At 39.5% G+C, this 19447-nt stretch overlaps 1 protein-coding gene across 1 annotated transcript in view; it reads right to left on the reverse strand.

Annotated features, from left to right (window-relative positions):
• E2F7 (E2F transcription factor 7) overlaps positions 1–19447 on the reverse strand; it is a 39026-nt gene that overhangs the window by 9679 nt on the left and 9900 nt on the right. The window contains exons 4-9 of the mRNA XM_008582918.1: positions 15714–15882; positions 10900–11187; positions 9534–9692; positions 7683–7817; positions 2155–2340; positions 1580–1652 (exon numbers count right to left, since the gene is read on the reverse strand). Coding sequence (XP_008581140.1) covers positions 1580–1652; positions 2155–2340; positions 7683–7817; positions 9534–9692; positions 10900–11187; positions 15714–15882 — 1010 coding nt within the window. The remainder of the gene's footprint in view (positions 1–1579; positions 1653–2154; positions 2341–7682; positions 7818–9533; positions 9693–10899; positions 11188–15713; positions 15883–19447) is intronic.

Raw genomic sequence — 19447 nt, forward strand, 5'->3', positions numbered from 1 at the left:
TAGATGAGGAAAATCCTTTAAGAAATGGAAAACAGAGGACAGGGATTTCTTTTAGCCTTTTTGATGGGACCTCCTGAGACCTACTTTGCCTACCAACCTGTTGTCTGTGATGCCGTGGGGAATAAAATGGAGTGGCCTGGGCTGCAGAAATGAGAACATGTCTCAGTGTCAGCCCCCTGTGAACATGTCATCCATTACTCAGCTCTGCGGTACTCAATTCACCCACACTGAGTACATAACCCACCTCCAACCTCTCCATCTCCACCAAGAAAGTCGCTATCATCTGACAGTCAGATGTGCTTCTTGATGCTTCTGTCCACTTTGGCAAGTCTTCCTGACTCACTGTCTCTCACTGATTTCCCTTTCTTTCCGTCTCCCACTGGTATGGCTCAGATCTGCCCCACAGCAGACCAGAATGACAGCAAGTGCTGTTCTGTGATCTGCTCATCTGGAACCCTTCTACACTTTCCAACCAACCTGCTTAAAGAAGCCAGAATGATCTTCTCAGTGAACTTTAAATAGCTCTTTACTGTCTGATGAATCCAAACTTTTCTACCTGGCTCTCTACCTGGCTCTCAAAGCATTTTGCCAACTTGACCTACTTACCTCCAACACCTAATCTTTTCTTATAAATGGTATTTCTTTTACTATCCTATTTGGACAAATATCTGCTCATCTGGAACCCTTCTACACTTCCCAACCAACCTGCTTAAAGAAGCCAGAATGATCTTCTCAGTGAACTTTAAATAGCTCTTTACTGTCTGATGAATCCAAACTTTTCTACCTGGCTCTCAAAGCATTTTGCCAACTTGACCTACTGACCTCCAACACCTAATCTTTTCTTATAAATGGTATTTCTTTTACTATCCTATTTGGACAAATCATTACAGAGACACTGATCAGCTTTTTGTCCTTCTGCTCCATGACCTGGCCTCACAACCTGTTTCTTCCTATAAATGTCATTAAAAACCTCTCGTTTCTTCCTCAGCATTTCTTCTGCTTCCCCAGATAATACATGATTTCCTTGAAAATCAGACCCAAAATTTAAGTCAGATGGCCTGGGTTGGAATCCTAGCTCTGTCACTTATTAGCAATGTGACCTTGGGCAAGCTACTTAACTTCTTTGGGTTTCAGTATCCTCTGTAAAATAACAGTACTAACCGTTGGATAACAGTACCAACCTCAAAAGACTGTTGTTATGATCAGATGGGTTCACATGCATTAAAGCTCTTGGAATAGTCAGTACACAAAGTTAGCTGTGATGATGACAAAGTGACTCAAAGGAATATGATGCATCATTTCTAAGTGTCATGTTAGCAGTAAATTGTCTTTTTTCAGTGTAATTGTCTTTTTATTTTGTTCCCTATAAACTATCATAGCTTATGTGATAAATTATTCACTCTTTTGTGTTCCTGATGCTATTTCCTGCACAGTGTTGGGCACAAAGGGGAAACATACCAATTCTTAACAAACAAATGTCTTAAATTTTATCTTTCGATGTGTGGCATTTCGATTTAGTAAAAGTTAACACTAAGAAACAGAAAAAAATATATACTCTGAGTTTTTAAAGACCACTTACTGTGAATTATTTTCTACTTTCTGTCTATAGACAGCTGCCAGACTTCCAATGTCTAAGGAGTAGCTCCCTGATTCTGAAAAGGAAAATGATTGGTTTAACAAATATAGTAAGAGACTTATAAACAACAGTTACATAGAGCAGAATTCATTAGTCACAGCTCAGGGATTATAAGACTATCTCAAATCCCTTCTGGTTTTGATTTGGAGAGAAGTTTCCAGCAACTAGCTGTTAATGATGAATTCAGGTCTCATCAAGAATTAGTAACAAAACAGAAGAAAACAAAACAAAACAAAGTCTGATAAATTTCTGAGACATATCAAACAGGCCAATCATGGCAAACCAATTGATCTTCACAGCTGACCAGTATCAATTTTAGGCATGGCCGGTGCTCATACACTGTGAAGTCAACATCTCCTTTGCCCACAAATTGTTCCACTTCAGGCTAGCGAATAGGACACTTCCAGAAAACACAGGTAGGGTGTAGGGTGTCAGCTCATTTTAAAATGCTAGCACACAGGTCAGGCTACGACAGCATGGCAACTGACAGACTCCAAAGCCTAAACGAGGGCAGATACCTTGCTCTTCTCTGTACGGGCTGCTGGGTTCCGAGTTCACTTTCCTCTGGACCTTCTCAGGAGCATGAACGATGTTAAAAGAACCATGACGAGCCAGCCTCTGTTTTGCACAGACTGGAATCTGGCCATATGCTTCTCTTTTCAATTCTGGTAAGACAGATGCAGAAACATCCACTAGTTCTTCATCTAAATAAATGAGAGAGTTGGTAGGGTTGTTATACAGCTATAATTCAGGATAATTTTAGTCTTTTTAAGAGACAGCTTTGAACCTATAATTGTAATGGAGCTTCCTTATAAGTAAAAAACTAAGACAATCAAAGGAATTTTACAAGCCATATCTCAAACCGCAATTTCTTTCTACGTACTCATTTTTCTTTAAAGTTAGGATTGTTTTCCATAGTTGTTAGGATTGGATTCCATACACTCAGGAAGCTAGAGGGAAAAGACTAGTCAAGTAGAGACACCAAAAATATAAAACCCGAAATCAAACTTCTAGAGATATAAACTACAACATTAGAGATACAGGGTATGGAATTAATGGCAGATTAGATATTGTGGAAAAACACTGTGAACTTGAAGACATAGCAATAGAAACTGTCCAAAATGAAACAAAGAGAGAAGAAAGACTACAAGAAATGAACAAAGCATCACTGAACTGTGGGACAACTTCACGCAGCCAAATGTAAGTATAACTGGAAACTCCAAAGGATGGAAGATGAGGGGACAGAAAAATATTTAAAGACATAATGGCTGAAAATTTGCCAAATGGGATAGAAACTTTAAATCCAGAGATCCAAGAAGCTCTACAAACCTAACTACAAGAAACATGAAGAAAAGAATACCAAGTCATACGGCATCAGATTGCTTAAAACCAGTCTTAGAGATAAACTTAAAAGCAACCAGGGATAAACAACGCATAACACATCCAGGACAGGCCTTTGGATTTCTTGTCAAAAACAACGCACACTAGAAGACAGTGGAGCAACTTCTTTAAAGTACTGAAAAAGAAGCCTTTCAAACTAGAATTCTTTACCCAAAAGGGAAAATAAAAATATTTTGAATTGGAAGATAATGAAAACACTCATCAAAATGTGTAGGATATAGCTAAAGCAGTACTGAGAGGAAAATTTTCTAGTAGTACTAAATGTCTATTAGAAAAGAAGGTCTCAAATTAATAACTCCAATGTCTATTTTAAGAAACTAGAATAAGAACACATTGAACTCAAAGTAGAAGAAAAACACTTATAAAGAGATAACTTAAATAATCCTACAGCTATTAAAGAAATTGTAAACTGTAGTTAAAACCCTTCTTACATAGAAAACTCCAGACCCAGATGGCTTCACTGATGAATTCATCCAAACAGTTAAGGAAAAAATAATACCAGTTCTTTAAATAATCCTACAGCTATTAAAGAAATTGTAAACTGTAGTTAAAACCCTTCTTACATAGAAAACTCCGGACCCAGATGGCTTCACTGATGAATTCATCCAAACAGTTAAGGAAAAAATAATACCAGTTCTAAACAAACTCTTCCAGAAAATTGAAGAGGAGCAATTACTTCTCTACTCATTCTAAGAAGCTGGTTTTACCATGCTACCAAATAGACAAACAGATCAATGAAACAGTTCGGAGAGTCCAGAAATAGCACCATACGTAGATGGTCAATTTATTGTCAATAAGGATGCAAAGGAAATTTAGTAGAGAGAGGATGGTCTTTTCAACAAATGGTGCTGGCACAACTGGATATCCACATCTAAAAACACCAAAAACAAAAAGCACCCATCAATCCATACCTCATGCCATATTTGTGACTTTGTATTAGGCAAAAGTTTCTTAGATACAAACCAAAAGCATGACCCACTAAAGAAAAAAGTTAATAAACTGGACTTCCTCAAAATTAAGACCTTTTCATTTCCCAAAGGCACTGTTAAGAAAATGAAAAGACAAAGCCACAGACTGAGGAAATATTTGAAAGTCACATATCTAATATGGGATTTGTATGCAAAATGTATACAGAACTCTCACAATTCAATAATAAGAAAGCAAACAACCAAATAGCAACAAAAAAGGGAAAAAACCTGAACAGATGCTTCAGCAAGGAAGATACATGAATGGCAAAATAAGGACATGAACAAGATGCTCAACATCATTAAGCTCTAGGGAAATGAAATTAAAACAAAATGAGACACCATTATACACCTATTAGAATGACTGAAATTTAGAAAGACTAACCATATCAAGTTTTGTCAAGGATATAGTTGAACTAGAACTCTCACATACAGACGGAGGGAATGTAAAATGTAAAATGTAAAACATAACTACTTTGGAAAATAGTTTGGAAGTGTCTCAGAAATTTAAAACATCCACATACCATATGATAAGGCTATTCAATTCCTAGGTATTTACCCAAGAGAAATGAAAGCATATGTCCATACAAAGAAATGTACATGAATATTCATAGCAGCTTTATTTATAATAGCACCAAACTGGAAACAACCCCCAAATCCATCAACAGGTGAAAGGATAAAGTTTGATAATTGTATACCCATACAATGGAATACTCTTCATCAATAAGGAGGAATAATCTATTGATACTCACTACAACATGAATAAATCTCAAAGTAATTATGCTGAGAGAAAGAAACCTGACAGAGTACAACACTATGGTTGATTCATAGTAGTTATGTTCTACAAAATCACTGCAAACACTAAATTAGCAAACACTAAACCATTGCTCCTAGGGGACATACAGGGTCAGGTTCCTGTGAGACTCTGGTCACAATTTCGTTAGCTGATAAATACATAAACTTGTTATTCTGTTTCTTTTTATTAGAGACATATTATTCAACATACATTGTTGATTCATTAACACTGAACTCATGGCCAACAGCACTATAACCCACACCTGAACAAAGCTTATCTAACACATGTATTTTCTCCTTAAGGCACATCACAGCTTTCTCGTGCTTAGAAACACTAGGTAGCAATACTTGGGAGACATTTCAAATAGCAAAATCACCATCAAAAAGCACAAAAATGTGAAAACATGGCACCAAAAAGACCGCAAAAAGGACACTTGTTTATGGCAGGACAACAGAAACAAGAAGGTAGAGGGTCACCTTGTTCTATCTCATCAGGCAACTTGAATTTTTCACCACTCCATGCATGTCCTCAAATGAACGTGAAAATGCCACCAGTACTGATTTTGGAGTTACAAATAAATTTTAGTGAGTAGATAGATTTGCAAATATGGAATCTGTGAATAATGAGGATTGAGTATATAAGATTCACTTATTAAAAATTCTAGAAAACCCAAATAAATCTAGAGTGACAGAAAGCTGATCAGTAGTTGCCTGGGGATGGGAGGGCGGGCCAGGAGGGAGGAATTCTGAAAGGGCAGGAGGAGACTTCTAAGGGGGACAGATATGTCCATTATTGTGATTGTGCTGATTATCTCACAGGTGCGTACACATGCAAAAACTTTTCAAATTGTAAATTTAACGTTTTGCCTTTTACTGTATGTCAACAATGCTTCAATAACGCTGTTAAGAAGAAGAAAACACCCATGTAAAATAGACTGTGCCATGTTGGTGGGAAAGGAGAGAGACGTTTGTGAAATTTAACTGAAAGGAATTGCTACTCAAGGAGTGAGAGAGAGTGAACCAAGGAATCAAAGGTGACTTGATGTTCCAAACTTGGTTGCCAGCTGGGTGGATGATGATGTTATCAATAATGGATCCAGGGAATACAGAAAGAGGATGAGGTTTCTGAAGAGGAGAGAAAGTAAGCTCAATTTGAGGTTTCTGACCTGGCTCCAAACTCTTTCCCATGTCAGATCGCAGCATTCTCCCAGTTGTGGTCCCACTGGTTATGCACATACACAAACTCCTCGCCTTCCCAATGCCAGTTCATCTCCCCAGCTATCTTATTTTCTTCAATGAGACCACCACCTTTGAGTCCTTCTCTTTTAATATCTGTCCAAAGACTCTTTGTCACTTATGCCTATTATATGTAGCCCAGATTTCTTGGCTCGGCTTCAGAGGCCTTCCAAAAATGTGGTCCCAACTGATCACATTTCATCTCACTAGTCTCCATCCTATGCTCTCTACTTAAATCAGGGTGGCTGATCTGTCCAGAATAGGCCAGATTTGTCCTTATGTATGCTTTCCTTCATCTCTCCCAAACCTAAGTCCATTGGAACTTAGCCTGCATCCTCTCTGAATTCCCACAGAGCTAGTACCACCCTCCTGGTTGCTGTATAGCTCTCTAACTTTCAAACGCGTGCTAACTATACACCTTCAACAGAAGTTCATTAACCAACTCAAGTGAGTATGGCACTGCTGTGAGTCCTATGGTATAATCACATCTGAATACAGATGATGTCTGGCCTCAAATGTGTAGGCGAGGGGTGACACCACAATACCACTTCACCAAGTGCAACAGCACAATATAAATTGCAGTCCTTCCTATAAGACACTCTTTGCTCTGGGTGATCGGGGAAAACTTCACAGAGGAGCTAACATTTGAGGCAGATCTTGAAGGTTGAATAGAGCATTTTTAATGTCAAAAAAGAGAAGAGGCTTCACAGCTGAAAAGAAGAGAAGCCAAAGGCACAGAAGCAGAAAATGGTAAAGCTGTACACTGAGTGCAGGCAGGGACTATGTCACACACATCTTAAATCTCCTATGGCATTTGGTATAGAAACCAGCACACAGTCCATACTCCGTAAGTACTTGCTGGGTTGAATTAGTTACACTTGATTTTCAAGTGGTTTCATCTAGATCCTTAGTGTTACAATGTGTTACAAGTGAGGCAGAGAGCTATATCTTTTATAAGCCTGGGTTAAGTGGCTTAAATTTATACCACTAACACCAAAATTGAAAGGGTAATTTAAAAATAACTTTAATGGCTTTTCCCAGGCAGCACAGCTATATGTAAAGTAGCTGGTGCAGTAAGATCTGGTCCCTGATTGCTCAGATATTATCTGTGAAATAAGTATAAGATAATACTCGCTACAGTCAGTAAAATCATGACATTTGCACCAAAAAAGTGTTCATTACATCCAAACTGTATTTAGAACCAGTCTTACCACATATTAGTTTTGTGAAGGTAACTGATGTAATTTTTACATTATCCAAATTTCAAAGAAAAATAGTGTTTTATTCTGCTAATATAGAAACAATTAGAGTTCAAAAGGACTGTGATTTTTAATTCTCAGACCCAAACTTCCAGGAAAAAGCCTTGGAACAAAATAAAAAATTCTAAAGAGCCGTAATGTAATAGTTACATTAATTGCCACGTTATAAGCTTTCAGTATTTCCCTTCCTACTATATGTGAGCCAACCAGCACATACCATTTGTAGGCTAATGCTCACTGATCCAAGAGTGAAGTCACTAGTCTAATTTTGTATGTGATGTGGGTTATGGGAAAAGAAGACAATTCTCCTTGTGTAGTAGATGTATGGTTTGGAATCAGAACTGGGAATTATAAATAAAACAGGTCCCCAGCAAAACCATGCCACCTTACCATTGGAGCTGAAGTCCACAGGCCCGATCCACTTAAAGGCTGGTTTACGGCCTCGCTCTTCTGTTACATGCACTTTCTTTATCAGAGCCAAGCTGGTCAGAACATTGGCTATGTCATACAGGCGTCGTACCTTTGCTTGAAGATATAAAACACAATTATGGTCATGCCTTCTGTGACACCATTACATTTTAATTTACATGACAGGTAAGTTTTCTTGGACACCATATAAACCCCAAATGGAAGGCAGTGGGGTACAATGGGGAGACCAATGGCACTGTCATGAAATCAGCCAGGATTTATGTATCTGAAGGCATCCTAAAGGAAGGTCAGTCTGTCCTTCCATTTCCACAACTTCACACCTCTTATAAGAGGCACCTGGAGACGAGCAGAGAGCATTGTGATTTCAAAACCACCCAGGGAGGAAACTAGCTTTAATTAAAGGCTTAGTAAATGTAATTCTGATGTGTGGCATGTCAAGACCCTGTCCTGAGTTTCTCCCAGCAGGATATTGTAGCACCAGCTCTGCCAGGCAGCTGGACTGTGAAAATGACAGGGATTCCCCAGAGCTTCCTGCCAGGCTGCACACCTGGGCACAGGATGCCCAGGACTCAAGGTCATGCACGAGGTACAACTGTGCTAAAGATAGGCACCTCCTCACCTGAAATCCTGGCGTTCTGGCCACCCAGTGGGGGAGGGCTGGGATGGGCATTCTCTGAATCTTAAGAAGTTTTGGGAGAGACATTTGAAAATGCATGTACTAGAAAAAAACCCAGAACGGGCAATAACACATTAAACGGGCAGGATGATGACCACAAAGTTATTTTCTGCTCAAGAAATTGATTCACGGGCAGGAAACTCCCTTGACCTCAGGGCTCAGATCAAGCAAAAGAGTTTTGATTATCATCCAGAAACATCAAGCATTCACCCCCTGATGCAGCTTTCTTCCCTGACAGGGCTGGATTTTTATCTGGCCTTTTTACCCACAGGGTGGCTAAACTTCCAACTGGAAACAAAAAAACCTAGAGAATGTTGAGCTCATGGCTTTCCAGGGCTTGAAAAGGCTAATGGCAGCCCAGGGCATTTGGCTCAGGATCCCAGCTCGACACAGAAGGAAGATGTATGGAGCGTGAAACTCGGAAACTCTCTCCCTGTCCAGCAGCCATGCCCACCACCCCTCCCCTGGCCATTCCTCTGGTTCTTACCTGCAGATAACTTTCATCTCCACCCTTCAGAAGAGTATGCAGGGGGAGGGGGAAAAAAGGGGAAAGAAAACTCAGACATTCTGTCTTGTATGCAGCGATACTAACAAGAAACGCAAAGTAATTCACACTGTCCCTGACTGGTGTTCATGGATGGCATTCTGCTTCTGTTCACTGTAACCGCTGAGAAAAAGGCATCTGACAGGACTTTAATGGGAATTCTAGCATGTGACTAAGTTACCTCTCACAGGACTAAGAACCTTTGTGAGTGCAGGAAGGAGCACATTTATCAAAAAAAAAAACAAAAAAAACCCCCACAAGGGTACTTCAAAAAGTTCCCGGAAAAACAGAACTGAAAGATAATACAAATCTTTCTTACCTCTCACAGGACTAAGAACCTTTGTGAGTGCAGGAAGGAGCACATTTATCAAAAAAAAACCAAAAAAAAACCCCACAAGGGTACTTCAAAAAGTTCCCGGAAAAACAGAACTGAAAGATAATACAAATCTTTCCATGAATTTTTTGAAGACCCCGTGTGTGTGTGTGTGTGTATATATATATATATATTTTATGTCAGAGGCAGAAAATAGCAACATATGAAATCCCACCCTTTTTTGTGCTTATAAGTGCAAATTTAGGTGAAGATTCTTACTTTTAAATTTACTGTGGTCTGGGGTATCTTGGCTCTCTTCTATTAGTATTTTGGCAGCCACATCCAGAGTAACAATCTTGGTTTTGGAGACGAGGAACAGCATGACAAACTTCTGGCTCATAATTCTCAGAGACTTGTCTTTTCTACTGTTTGCAGATGCTACAAAGAAAATGAAACAAAAGCCTCAAAACATTTGACTTACCAAAAGAAAAACTATCTAATTACCAGCAGATGCAAAGATCACCCTTGTAGGCAGAAGCCTATTGGACACACATCTCAAAAGTCATCTCAAAAGAAATGAGACAAATTTTCTTGTGGCTTGCAAAACTACTCTATAGTAGGCATAAACTCTGAAATGCCTATTTTAAATTGCTCTTAACACTTTATTCTTATATTCATATAATAGATTCCATGTGGTAGTTTTCCTGAAGCAACTTTTTGGAAAGATTAATGTAGAAGGATAAAAAAGGAAGGGTAGGGATCAGGAATTGTTTTTGGAACATCAACTCTTCTCTCAGAGGCAAGAACTTTGTTTTTATTTGTCTGTGCCCACAATATCTAGAATATACAGTAACAATAGGAGGTACCCACCTCTTCCATTTCTTTCTAGAGACAGGTGACTGACTATACATAAATAGGAGACCAATTGGATGTGTGCTCCTGTGGATGGCAGGCAAAGCATCCCCGACAGATGGCTGTCTTCTCTGGTTATTAGGACAAGCACTGGCTTATGGGGTGGAACTAAAAGCCATGAGGCAGTGAATCTACTGCAAACCAGGCCCCCTCTCTATCCACTTCTATTTCTTATATTTACAAGTATTTTCTCATCTTAGCAACAGGGAGGAGGGTGAGAATGATGAAGATCAACAGCTAAAACAGCAAGAGGATAAATATGAGTTGTGGGGGAAGAACAATGCAGATATAAATAAAATTTCTGCACCAAAATGAAAGCAGGGGTTGTCAATCTTTCTTATCAATATTTTCTGTTCGTGGAGTCCTAAATAATGTATTCCAACATCTGATTAAACAAAACTCTTTGAAAAGATAACTTCTTCAAAGTAAATTTTACTTAGTTTCACAAAAAGCAAACAGCATGGGGCTGTCAATCTAAAGCCAGAGCACTGTTGGTGATCTATGGTGCAAACGTGCCAAATGCCAAGTGAACTGCCACTAGACAGGTTTAAGTGGGGTTGGTGGGCAGCGCAGTTGGGGAGCCATCTGTCCCCCGTTCCTCAGTAGACAGAGTAAGAAAACATCTCCCTCCAGGTTTGTCAATCTGGCTCTACCCATCTCAGCAGTGAATCTCTTCAGAAGAGACCATCACACTCACTCTCTGCCATCACTCATGAGGTTACAATGGACTCACAAGAGGGACAGTCGGGCTCAGAGAAATCCAAGAGCTGTTGATCTTGGGAATCTGGATAGCCATTTTTACGTTCTCCAAATTTGTAATCCATCAGGTCCAGCTCTTTCTGTTGGAGGTATGCCATCTGCTCTTCATATTTCTGCTCCTCTCCTAGTCTCTGGAGGTTCCTCAGGGTTTTTGGCAGGCTGTGCCGGCCATGCCAGCCATACTGATTCTTGGCCACCCGGCTGACCAGATGCAGTGACTCTAACACATTTACAATGTCATAGATGCGTCTCCTTTCAACACCTGTTTGAAAAACAGAAGCCAACAGACATCATGCCGATGAACATTTTTGAGTATAAATTCCTTGAGGGCCTGGACCATGTCTATGAACTAGTTTGTACGATGCCCAGTAGGTGTGGATGCTCAGTAAGTTCAACCTGTAAGGATGTAAACAACAGAAATCATTTCTCTTTTTTCTTCTTAGGATCCAACCCTTAAAAAAGTGTGGGGTAAAACATTCATCTAGAGATCTCCATCTCTACGGCATAAACAGTATAGTACCTGTTCTTTAGACCTCATAGGCACACCACACAAACATTCCAGCATGTTAAAATTGGTGGTATTGAGGAATACATGTAATAGAATGCCAAATGGACATTTGATGAATGGATGGTTGATCTTGACTTCTATTGCTAATTATGTGGACTATTAAATAAACTGTGTTCAATAACTGATGCTTCATTATTGGACAATACTATCCTCTCCTGGAGTTAAAATGATATAAAAAAATTACCTTGATACCTTTCTTAATGGCTGAGTAAAGAAAATGGATGGCAAATATTATGTTTCCTGTTCTGAACTGGAAGCTCAGGAGTCAAGGGCTTGGGTACCATTCTCCAGTTGCTGGAGGAAACTATAGCCAGGGCTGGAACAACATGGGAGTCTCCTTGTGTCCTTCATGGCCACTGACAACTCTCCCTGTGTTCTCATTCACCATATCCTGCCAGAAAGCCCAACAGTGACACACACAGACTCTAGTACAGACTGACCATGAAGCTCATCTGTTTCCTGCCCACTTTCCCAACACTTCCGAAATGGTAGGATTATAAGTTGTCATCGACTTTACCAAAAATATTTACAGTGGTTAAGCATAGGGGGCTCTGGGGTCAGACTGCCTAGATTTGAATCCCTGACCTATCCCTTACTAGTTGGGTAATCTTGGGAAGTTACTTAACCTTTCTGTGCCTTAGTATTTGTCTTGTAGGATGATGAGAATTAGATGCGACCATAAACGTAAAGGGTCTGTGTCTCTGACAGGTGTTACATTTATCTACTATTTGTATATTATTTTGCAAATACTTTTTGCACGGCATTGGAGAGAACTAAAGTCCCTGCTAACATAAGCGGTCATAGTAGAAACAGCTTTTAAAAATCTTACATCTCTCTGACTCATCCTGTTCTACAACAGGCCTTTAAGCTGCCTTTGCTCTTATCTAAGTATCCATAACAAGAGCCTCCAGGCCCAGCTACAAAGATGCCCTCTTTCCTTTTGCTTGCCAGGAACTGTTATATAATCAGGGCAGACTCAGTGAATGTAGTTATCGGCCTTTCAAAGATCTAACATGAGAAATACACCACATTACAAAGAAAACTTTGGAGTGAAGAGGAAGTTCTATCACATGCATGAAGAGGTATTTCATAGTTCATCAGAACTTTTGGGCTCAAGACCCTGACAGGCTCGTCACCCTCGGAAGCTCAGGCTTTGGTGCCAGATGCTTTCTAGAAGGTGCTGGCAGGAAGAATCAGCAGTCCCTTGTCCAGAACTGCCTGGCTCTTTATTCCAGTCTGTTTTCATATATTAACACATCCTGTTTAGAGTGTCACATTCTCTAAACCTTTCTATTAGAAATGTCATGTGAATGCAACTGAGAAATCCCAGGGCCAGCTGTATGCCTGGCTATTCTGTTATTTGGTATTTGATAACAAGCTGTTAAGTCTCCATCTAGTGGCTCCCAAGAAAGGAAAATAAAAGAAGATTCTGACCACTTGGAGAGTAAGATGATGCTTAATATGCACAATGGGTGTTTAGTAAGTGGTTTTGGCAAAAACCAATGTGGCAGCTGCTTGCTTGCTTAATCATTCACCTTCTCAATCTGGACTGAGTTTAACTGTCCACTAGCTTGTGCACTAAAAAGTTCCACTTCACAGGTCTCAAGACCTGTAGGCTGCTCTGGGAGCTTGCTCTGTTAGAAAGGTTTTCCCTGACATTCAGCCTTCTTTTTCTTTTGTATTGAGGTCGTCCTATTAATCCGAGTCATGGCATTAGTTATACAGTCAAACATTTACCAATTGTTGCCATGTTTCCCGTAGCCCCTGAAGAAACTTATCAAGAACAACTCTCAGCCCAGTAAGATAGTTTCCAAGGCTATGCTATTTTCCATTTACTTAGTCACTCCCAGTTCTTTAAATTTCTTACCCAAAATATCAATGTCAAGTCTACATGGCACCAGAATATGGGAAACGATGCAACTTGGATGCTCTGCACATCCTTGGTTAAATATGGTCTTGTAGCTTATAACCTAGGATGTGGCAGGAAGTATAGATTCAACCCCAAGAGATTGTCACCACTGAAATAGTTTCCAGAGGGCTGACCCCATGGCGCACTCGGGAGAGTGCAGTGCTGGGAGCACAGCGCCGCTCCCGCCCTGGGTTCGGATCCTATATAGGAATGGCCGGTGCGCTCACTGGCTGAGCGCGGTGCAGGCAACACCAAGCCAAGGGTTGCGATCCCCTTACCGGTCACGAAAAAGATAAAAAAAAAAAAGAAATAGTTTCCGGAAAGGGACCCCATTTTCCAACCTCACATGAAGAGACATGTCATGCCCATTTGGCTGGCTGGGTGATCATGAGGCACAGGGAAGCTGCTGTAAAAATCTCTGGAGTTCAGCAGTAGGCAGCCATAACACGGGGACCTCCAGAATGCTCTTCTGTCCTCGCTATGATGTGTAACATAGCCCTCCAACATCTACTCTTTTGTCTTCTGCAGTGGCAAGAGCTCTTGCTGGAAGTGGGTATATGAAAGAAGTGGGCTTCACGAACCCCAATGACCAACGAGAAGGACACTGGACAATCTATCATTTTACCCTTATCTTCTGTAACACTAGTGTCCAGCACCCTGTGCCTCAATTGTCTCTTCACCATGCCTCTGTCCAGCTGACTCACTTTCCCTTTCTCCTTTGAATGTCACCAGTCCTAAAACACGGTTACTTCTGGGTTCCAAAAAGCCTCCCCAACCCCAGGACTCTACTTCCTCTTCCTAGCTATAGAGGCTGACAGGACAGCTGGGGTAGGGTGGGTGGGGACATTCTAGTAAGAACTAAGTAGAAACTGTTCCACATACTAACAAAAGCTACCCGTGCCACGCACTGAGTTAGGCATGTTACTGTCATTATCACCAACTTTGCTATGTTTCTGCAAGGTAAGTGCTATAGTCCCCATGCTACGGACAAGAAAAGGTTAATAAACTTTTCAAAGTTCTTAAAGCCTGTAAATTAGAGAGCTGGGCTTCAAATCCAGCCCTGACCCAAAGCCCAGCCCATGATCTTCCCATCACAACCCACTGCCTCTTCCTCATCTCAGTTTCCAGCATCCAAAATGTTCTTCTTAGCTATCAGGTTGAATAGTTCAGATTGACAGTCATCTGCTGGGGCACATTTCTCTGGGCTATGGAAGAAACAGAACTAAGAAACAAACTAAAAATATAATCTATCATTTATTTCTTTAGTTGATTTCTTCAAAACTTTTTTCTTTTTTTCTGTATGTAAAACCTTCCTATTTTTTAAGGAGATACCCTGACACCTCCAAATCACTGTGGTTTCTGCTTACTTAATGATTGTCAAAATATGTTCATCCGGAAACCAACTGCAATCCATGTCCACTAGGGGTCTCTATTCTGAAGCATCTGAATACACCTTTCAGGCCATAAACCCCATCACACATTATACATACTCATGCCACCTGAACACATGTATTCCTCTTTGTTATAAGGTTTAGCTGTTTGAGTTATATCCAGATATGTTTCCAGATATGCTTCCAGATATGCAAGCTTGGACAGGCTTGCTGTGAACATTGTGGTATAGAGCTTCAAAACATAATGCTTTTGCTCAAATCTTACTTCATAAAAGAAATAACACCAGTTCTGAACTCCTAGAAGTATTTTTAAAAATAAAAAGCAGGATACTCCTAAATATTTTTTGAGTGTCTGAAATAAGATGAATTTAAAATATGGGATATTAATTTGTAACGTAAGTCTTATAAAAATATTGCCTCTTATAAAAACATTTTTTGAGGTTAAAAAACCTGAATTTTTGTTTGGCCCTCAGGTCTAAAGGGCTCCCTGCTACAGTGCGCCGCTTGGGAGGGCAGCGGCGCTCCCGCTGAGGGTTCAGATCCTACATACAGACCGGCCGCTCACTGGCTGAGCGAGGTGCGGGCGCAACACCGAGGGTTGCGATCCCGTTGCTGGTCCCGGTCCAGTACGGGCGCGACACTGAGGGTTGCGATCCGTTGCCGGTCACGAGAAAAGACAAAAAAGGAAAAAAAAAAATAAATAAATAAAATAAAGGGCTCCCTGAAATTCTGTGCATAATGAATTTGACAATGACAAAGGAAGTTCTGGCTGCTCCTCTGTCCTCATCCTTTGGAGGGCCCACTGTTTAGTTAGGAAACCAGTTTCCCACTGTAACTGGAGATAGGTCTCCAGATAATCAGATGATACATACCAAGACTGACCGCAACTTCATCTAGGCAGATAATCTGATGATACATACCAAGACTGACCGCAACTTCATCTAGGGAGATGGTAGTTTTCTCAGTTGACAAGGGATAACTTGGATAGCGAGCTAGAAACTTCTGGCACAGGAGTCCTAAACTTTTCTGTTTTCTGCTTGGCCTTTGCTTTTCAAATTCGTCCACAGCACTGTCCCCAACAACATCAAGCTACAGAGGGCAAACAGAAGGGAGGGGGAATATGTCACGGTTAACATCCTAATGGAGAAACTGCAATGGATGGTACTGGCAAGTGCAGGGGACATCCCAATTCATATGATCCTAGATTCTGGTTAAAATACATTTCCTAACCTAATTTCCTTAATGTTTTACCAACCGCCATCTCTGGACTGAATCTTTTTCTCCTTTGTAATTTGAAGCTGAGTTTATTGGTTAAAAGTTAAAAAAATAAAAAATGCAGTCACTTATAGGTCGCTACCACCTTGCTACTAGTGTGCCCACTGGACCTGTGGAATCAGCATCAATAAGAGCTTCGTAGAGATGTAGAATCTCAGGCCTTGTCCCAGACCTGCTGCTCCAGAATCTGCCTTTTCATAAGATTCTGGGTGATTCCTATTGACGTGAAAGTTTGAGATGAAATGGCCTGCATTGTGTTACCAAAGTGTTTTATATTTTACAATTAACCAAAGGTTGATGAAACTGAACAAGGACAGTGAAATCATATTCTCCCTTATTCTTTTTTATTGTAAGTACACTAAACTTGCACTTGTCTCATCCTTGTCTCATCAACCCACATTTGAAAAGGCTCCATTCAAGCCCCAAGAAAGTAAAAGTCTTTTCAAAGAACATATTCAAGAGAAAAGTGATAGGATTATATCAACAGGTTCAGAAAAAGCATTTGATAAATTTAGCACTCATTGATGATTTTCCAAAATACCCTTAGAAAACTAGGAAACAAGAGAGAACTTCTTCAATGGAGTGTATTCATAAAAACCCAACAGCAAACATCTGTCCTAAGGGGAAAAGACTGGAAGCAGTCCCTTAACATCAGGAAAACAATATTTTGTTCCTTGTATTGGAGATCTTCGTCAGTGCATGAAGACAAGGTAAAAAAGAAATTGAGGGACAGGAATTGGAAAAGATAAGCAAAACTTTCATTCTGCAGAAGATATGACTGTTCACATAAAAAACTCAAAAGAATCTCAAATTATTAAAAATAATAAGAGAATTTAGCAAAGTAGCTGAATATAAGATGAAATATTTAAAAAATCAGCAGCATTCCTATACAACAATAACAGAAAAAGAACTGAAAACACATCATTTACAATAGTGACAAGAATGATAAGGTTTTCAGGAAGAAACTTAGCAAAAATATATTTGCATAAAATACTAAAACAGATAGTAGAGAATACTTAAAATTCAGTGAAATATACTATTGTCACCAATAGGAGGATAGGATCCTCACTACTATTAAGAGGTCAATTCTTAAATTAATCTACAAACTCAATGCAGTTCCAAAATCCAACCTAAAGTATTTATGGAAGAACAAAGAGCTGAGAATAGCTCACATACTCTGAAGAAAAATAAGTTGAGGGTCCTGCTTTACCTGATAGCAAGGTTTATTATGGTATGATATTGGTGTAGGGATGGACAAATTGGCCAATGGACAGAATAGAGTCCAGAAACAGACACACGCATAAATAGAACTTTGACATGAGACACGGGTTGCACAGTCAACTGGGAGGAAGAGGAAGAACTCCTTCCTTAATCAAACGGTGCAGGGGCAACTGATTATAAACAAAGTTGTATTCTTGCTCACACCACACACATTCCAGACAGATTCCATATTTAAATATATAAAGCAAATTTTAAATGAAGAAAATATAGGAGACTATTTTTCTAACCTTGAGATAAAGAAGTATTTCTTTAAACAGACACAAAAAGCACTACCCTTAAAAGAAAAGATTTATACACTGGGCCATGTTAAACCTAGAACTTTTGTCCTTCAAGAAACAACACAAAGGGAAAAAGCAACCACCAAACTGAAAGAATATATACATAATACACATAATTGATAAAGGTGTAAATGACCCAATAAAAATTGGCAACAAATACAAACAGACATTGTACAGAAGGGGAAAAACAAAAAACATAGTGGCTGGTAAAGACGCAGAAAGCAGCTTAACCTCATGAGTAATCAAGGAAAAGCAAATGAATACCACAATAAGATACAAAGTGTACACCCACTAGATTGGCGGAAATTAATGTTTGACAATTTCGAGTGTCAGAGAGAATGTGATCAATAAATGTTCAGACATTACTGGTGGAGGCAAACAGTACTTCGGGAAGCCATTTGGCATTACCTTGTGAACACTTGCACATGCAATGACCTATCAATTACACTACCAGGTATATACTCTATAATAGCAGCTCTCATGTTTTTTGCTCACGGGGTCCCTTTAATTCTTTAAAACTACTGAGGACCCCACAGAGCTTTTTGTTTATGTGGGTTTTATCTATTGATATATACTGTATTAGAAATTAAAACTGAGACAGTTAATATGTTTAGTGAGAAAAGGGTCAGTGTTTTATATATTTTTTCAAATCTCTTTTTAGTGTCTGACTTAATAGAAGAGAACTGGATTCTTGTTTCGCTTTTGTATTCAATCTGTTGCAATATCCACATCATGTAGTTACTGGAAGAATTCAAGTGTACACTTGGAAGACAATGAGAGTTCAAATGGCAAATGTATTAGTATTATGAAAAAGTTTTGATCTCTTTGATCCTCTGAAAGATTCTTTGGGGACACTGAGGCCCCTGGGTCACACTTGAGAACCACTGCCCCAGGGAAACTCTTGTATATAAAGGCCAGGGGACATGAACAAGAATATCATTGCAGCATAGTTCATATTAACCCCAAACTGCAAACAACCCAAATGGCTATAAATAGGAGAATGGATAAATAAGTCGTGGTGTATATATGCAATGGAATATCACACAGCAATGAAAATGAAAGAACTACAGCTAATGCAAAAACATGAATGAATCTTGAGGATGTATGTTGATTGAAGAAAGCAAGTCCCAAACAACTCTATACTATATATAGTTTCAATTTTACAAAGCCTAAAACCCAAATCAAACCAAACCTAAGCAATACGCTATATAGGAATACACACATATGTGATGGAGTCATTTAAAAATGGCAAGAAAATGATAAATACAAATACAGGAGAGTGTTACTCTGTGGAAAGGCAGATGTAAATTAATAGTATTGCTCCGGTTTTTGGGCTGGGAGGTAGATTCATAAGTGTTAAAAGTATTGCATACAGGGTAAGTGTACTTTATATATGATCAAATAGTCTACCAAAAGGTAATAAAGAACCAATTCAAAAAAGATTTTAAAAGTCTGTTTTTAGGCCCTGGGAGGTAGATTCATAAGTGTTAAAAGTATTGCATACAGGGTAAGTGTACTTTATATATGATCAAACAGTCTACCAAAAGGTAATAAAGAACCAATTCAAAAAAGATTTTAAAAGTCTGTTTTTAGGCCACTCAAATTTTAGACATATTACTTCCTAGCAGTATTGAACATTTCCAGTGACTGATCAGTTAAAATCTCGCTATAAAGCTTGGATAGAAAACCAAAAACAGGTGGCTAACAATTTCTACTGAGTGATTTTCACTTTGCTATATTTTTGTCAAAAAAACCACAAAAGGGGCCGGCCCGGTGGCGCACTGCTACAGTGTGCCACTTGGGAGCGCGGTGGCGCTCCC

The sequence above is a fragment of the Galeopterus variegatus genome, unplaced genomic scaffold (assembly GCF_000696425.1).
Source record: "Galeopterus variegatus unplaced genomic scaffold, G_variegatus-3.0.2 Scaffold2765, whole genome shotgun sequence".
NCBI classification, from domain to species: domain Eukaryota; kingdom Metazoa; phylum Chordata; class Mammalia; order Dermoptera; family Cynocephalidae; genus Galeopterus; species Galeopterus variegatus.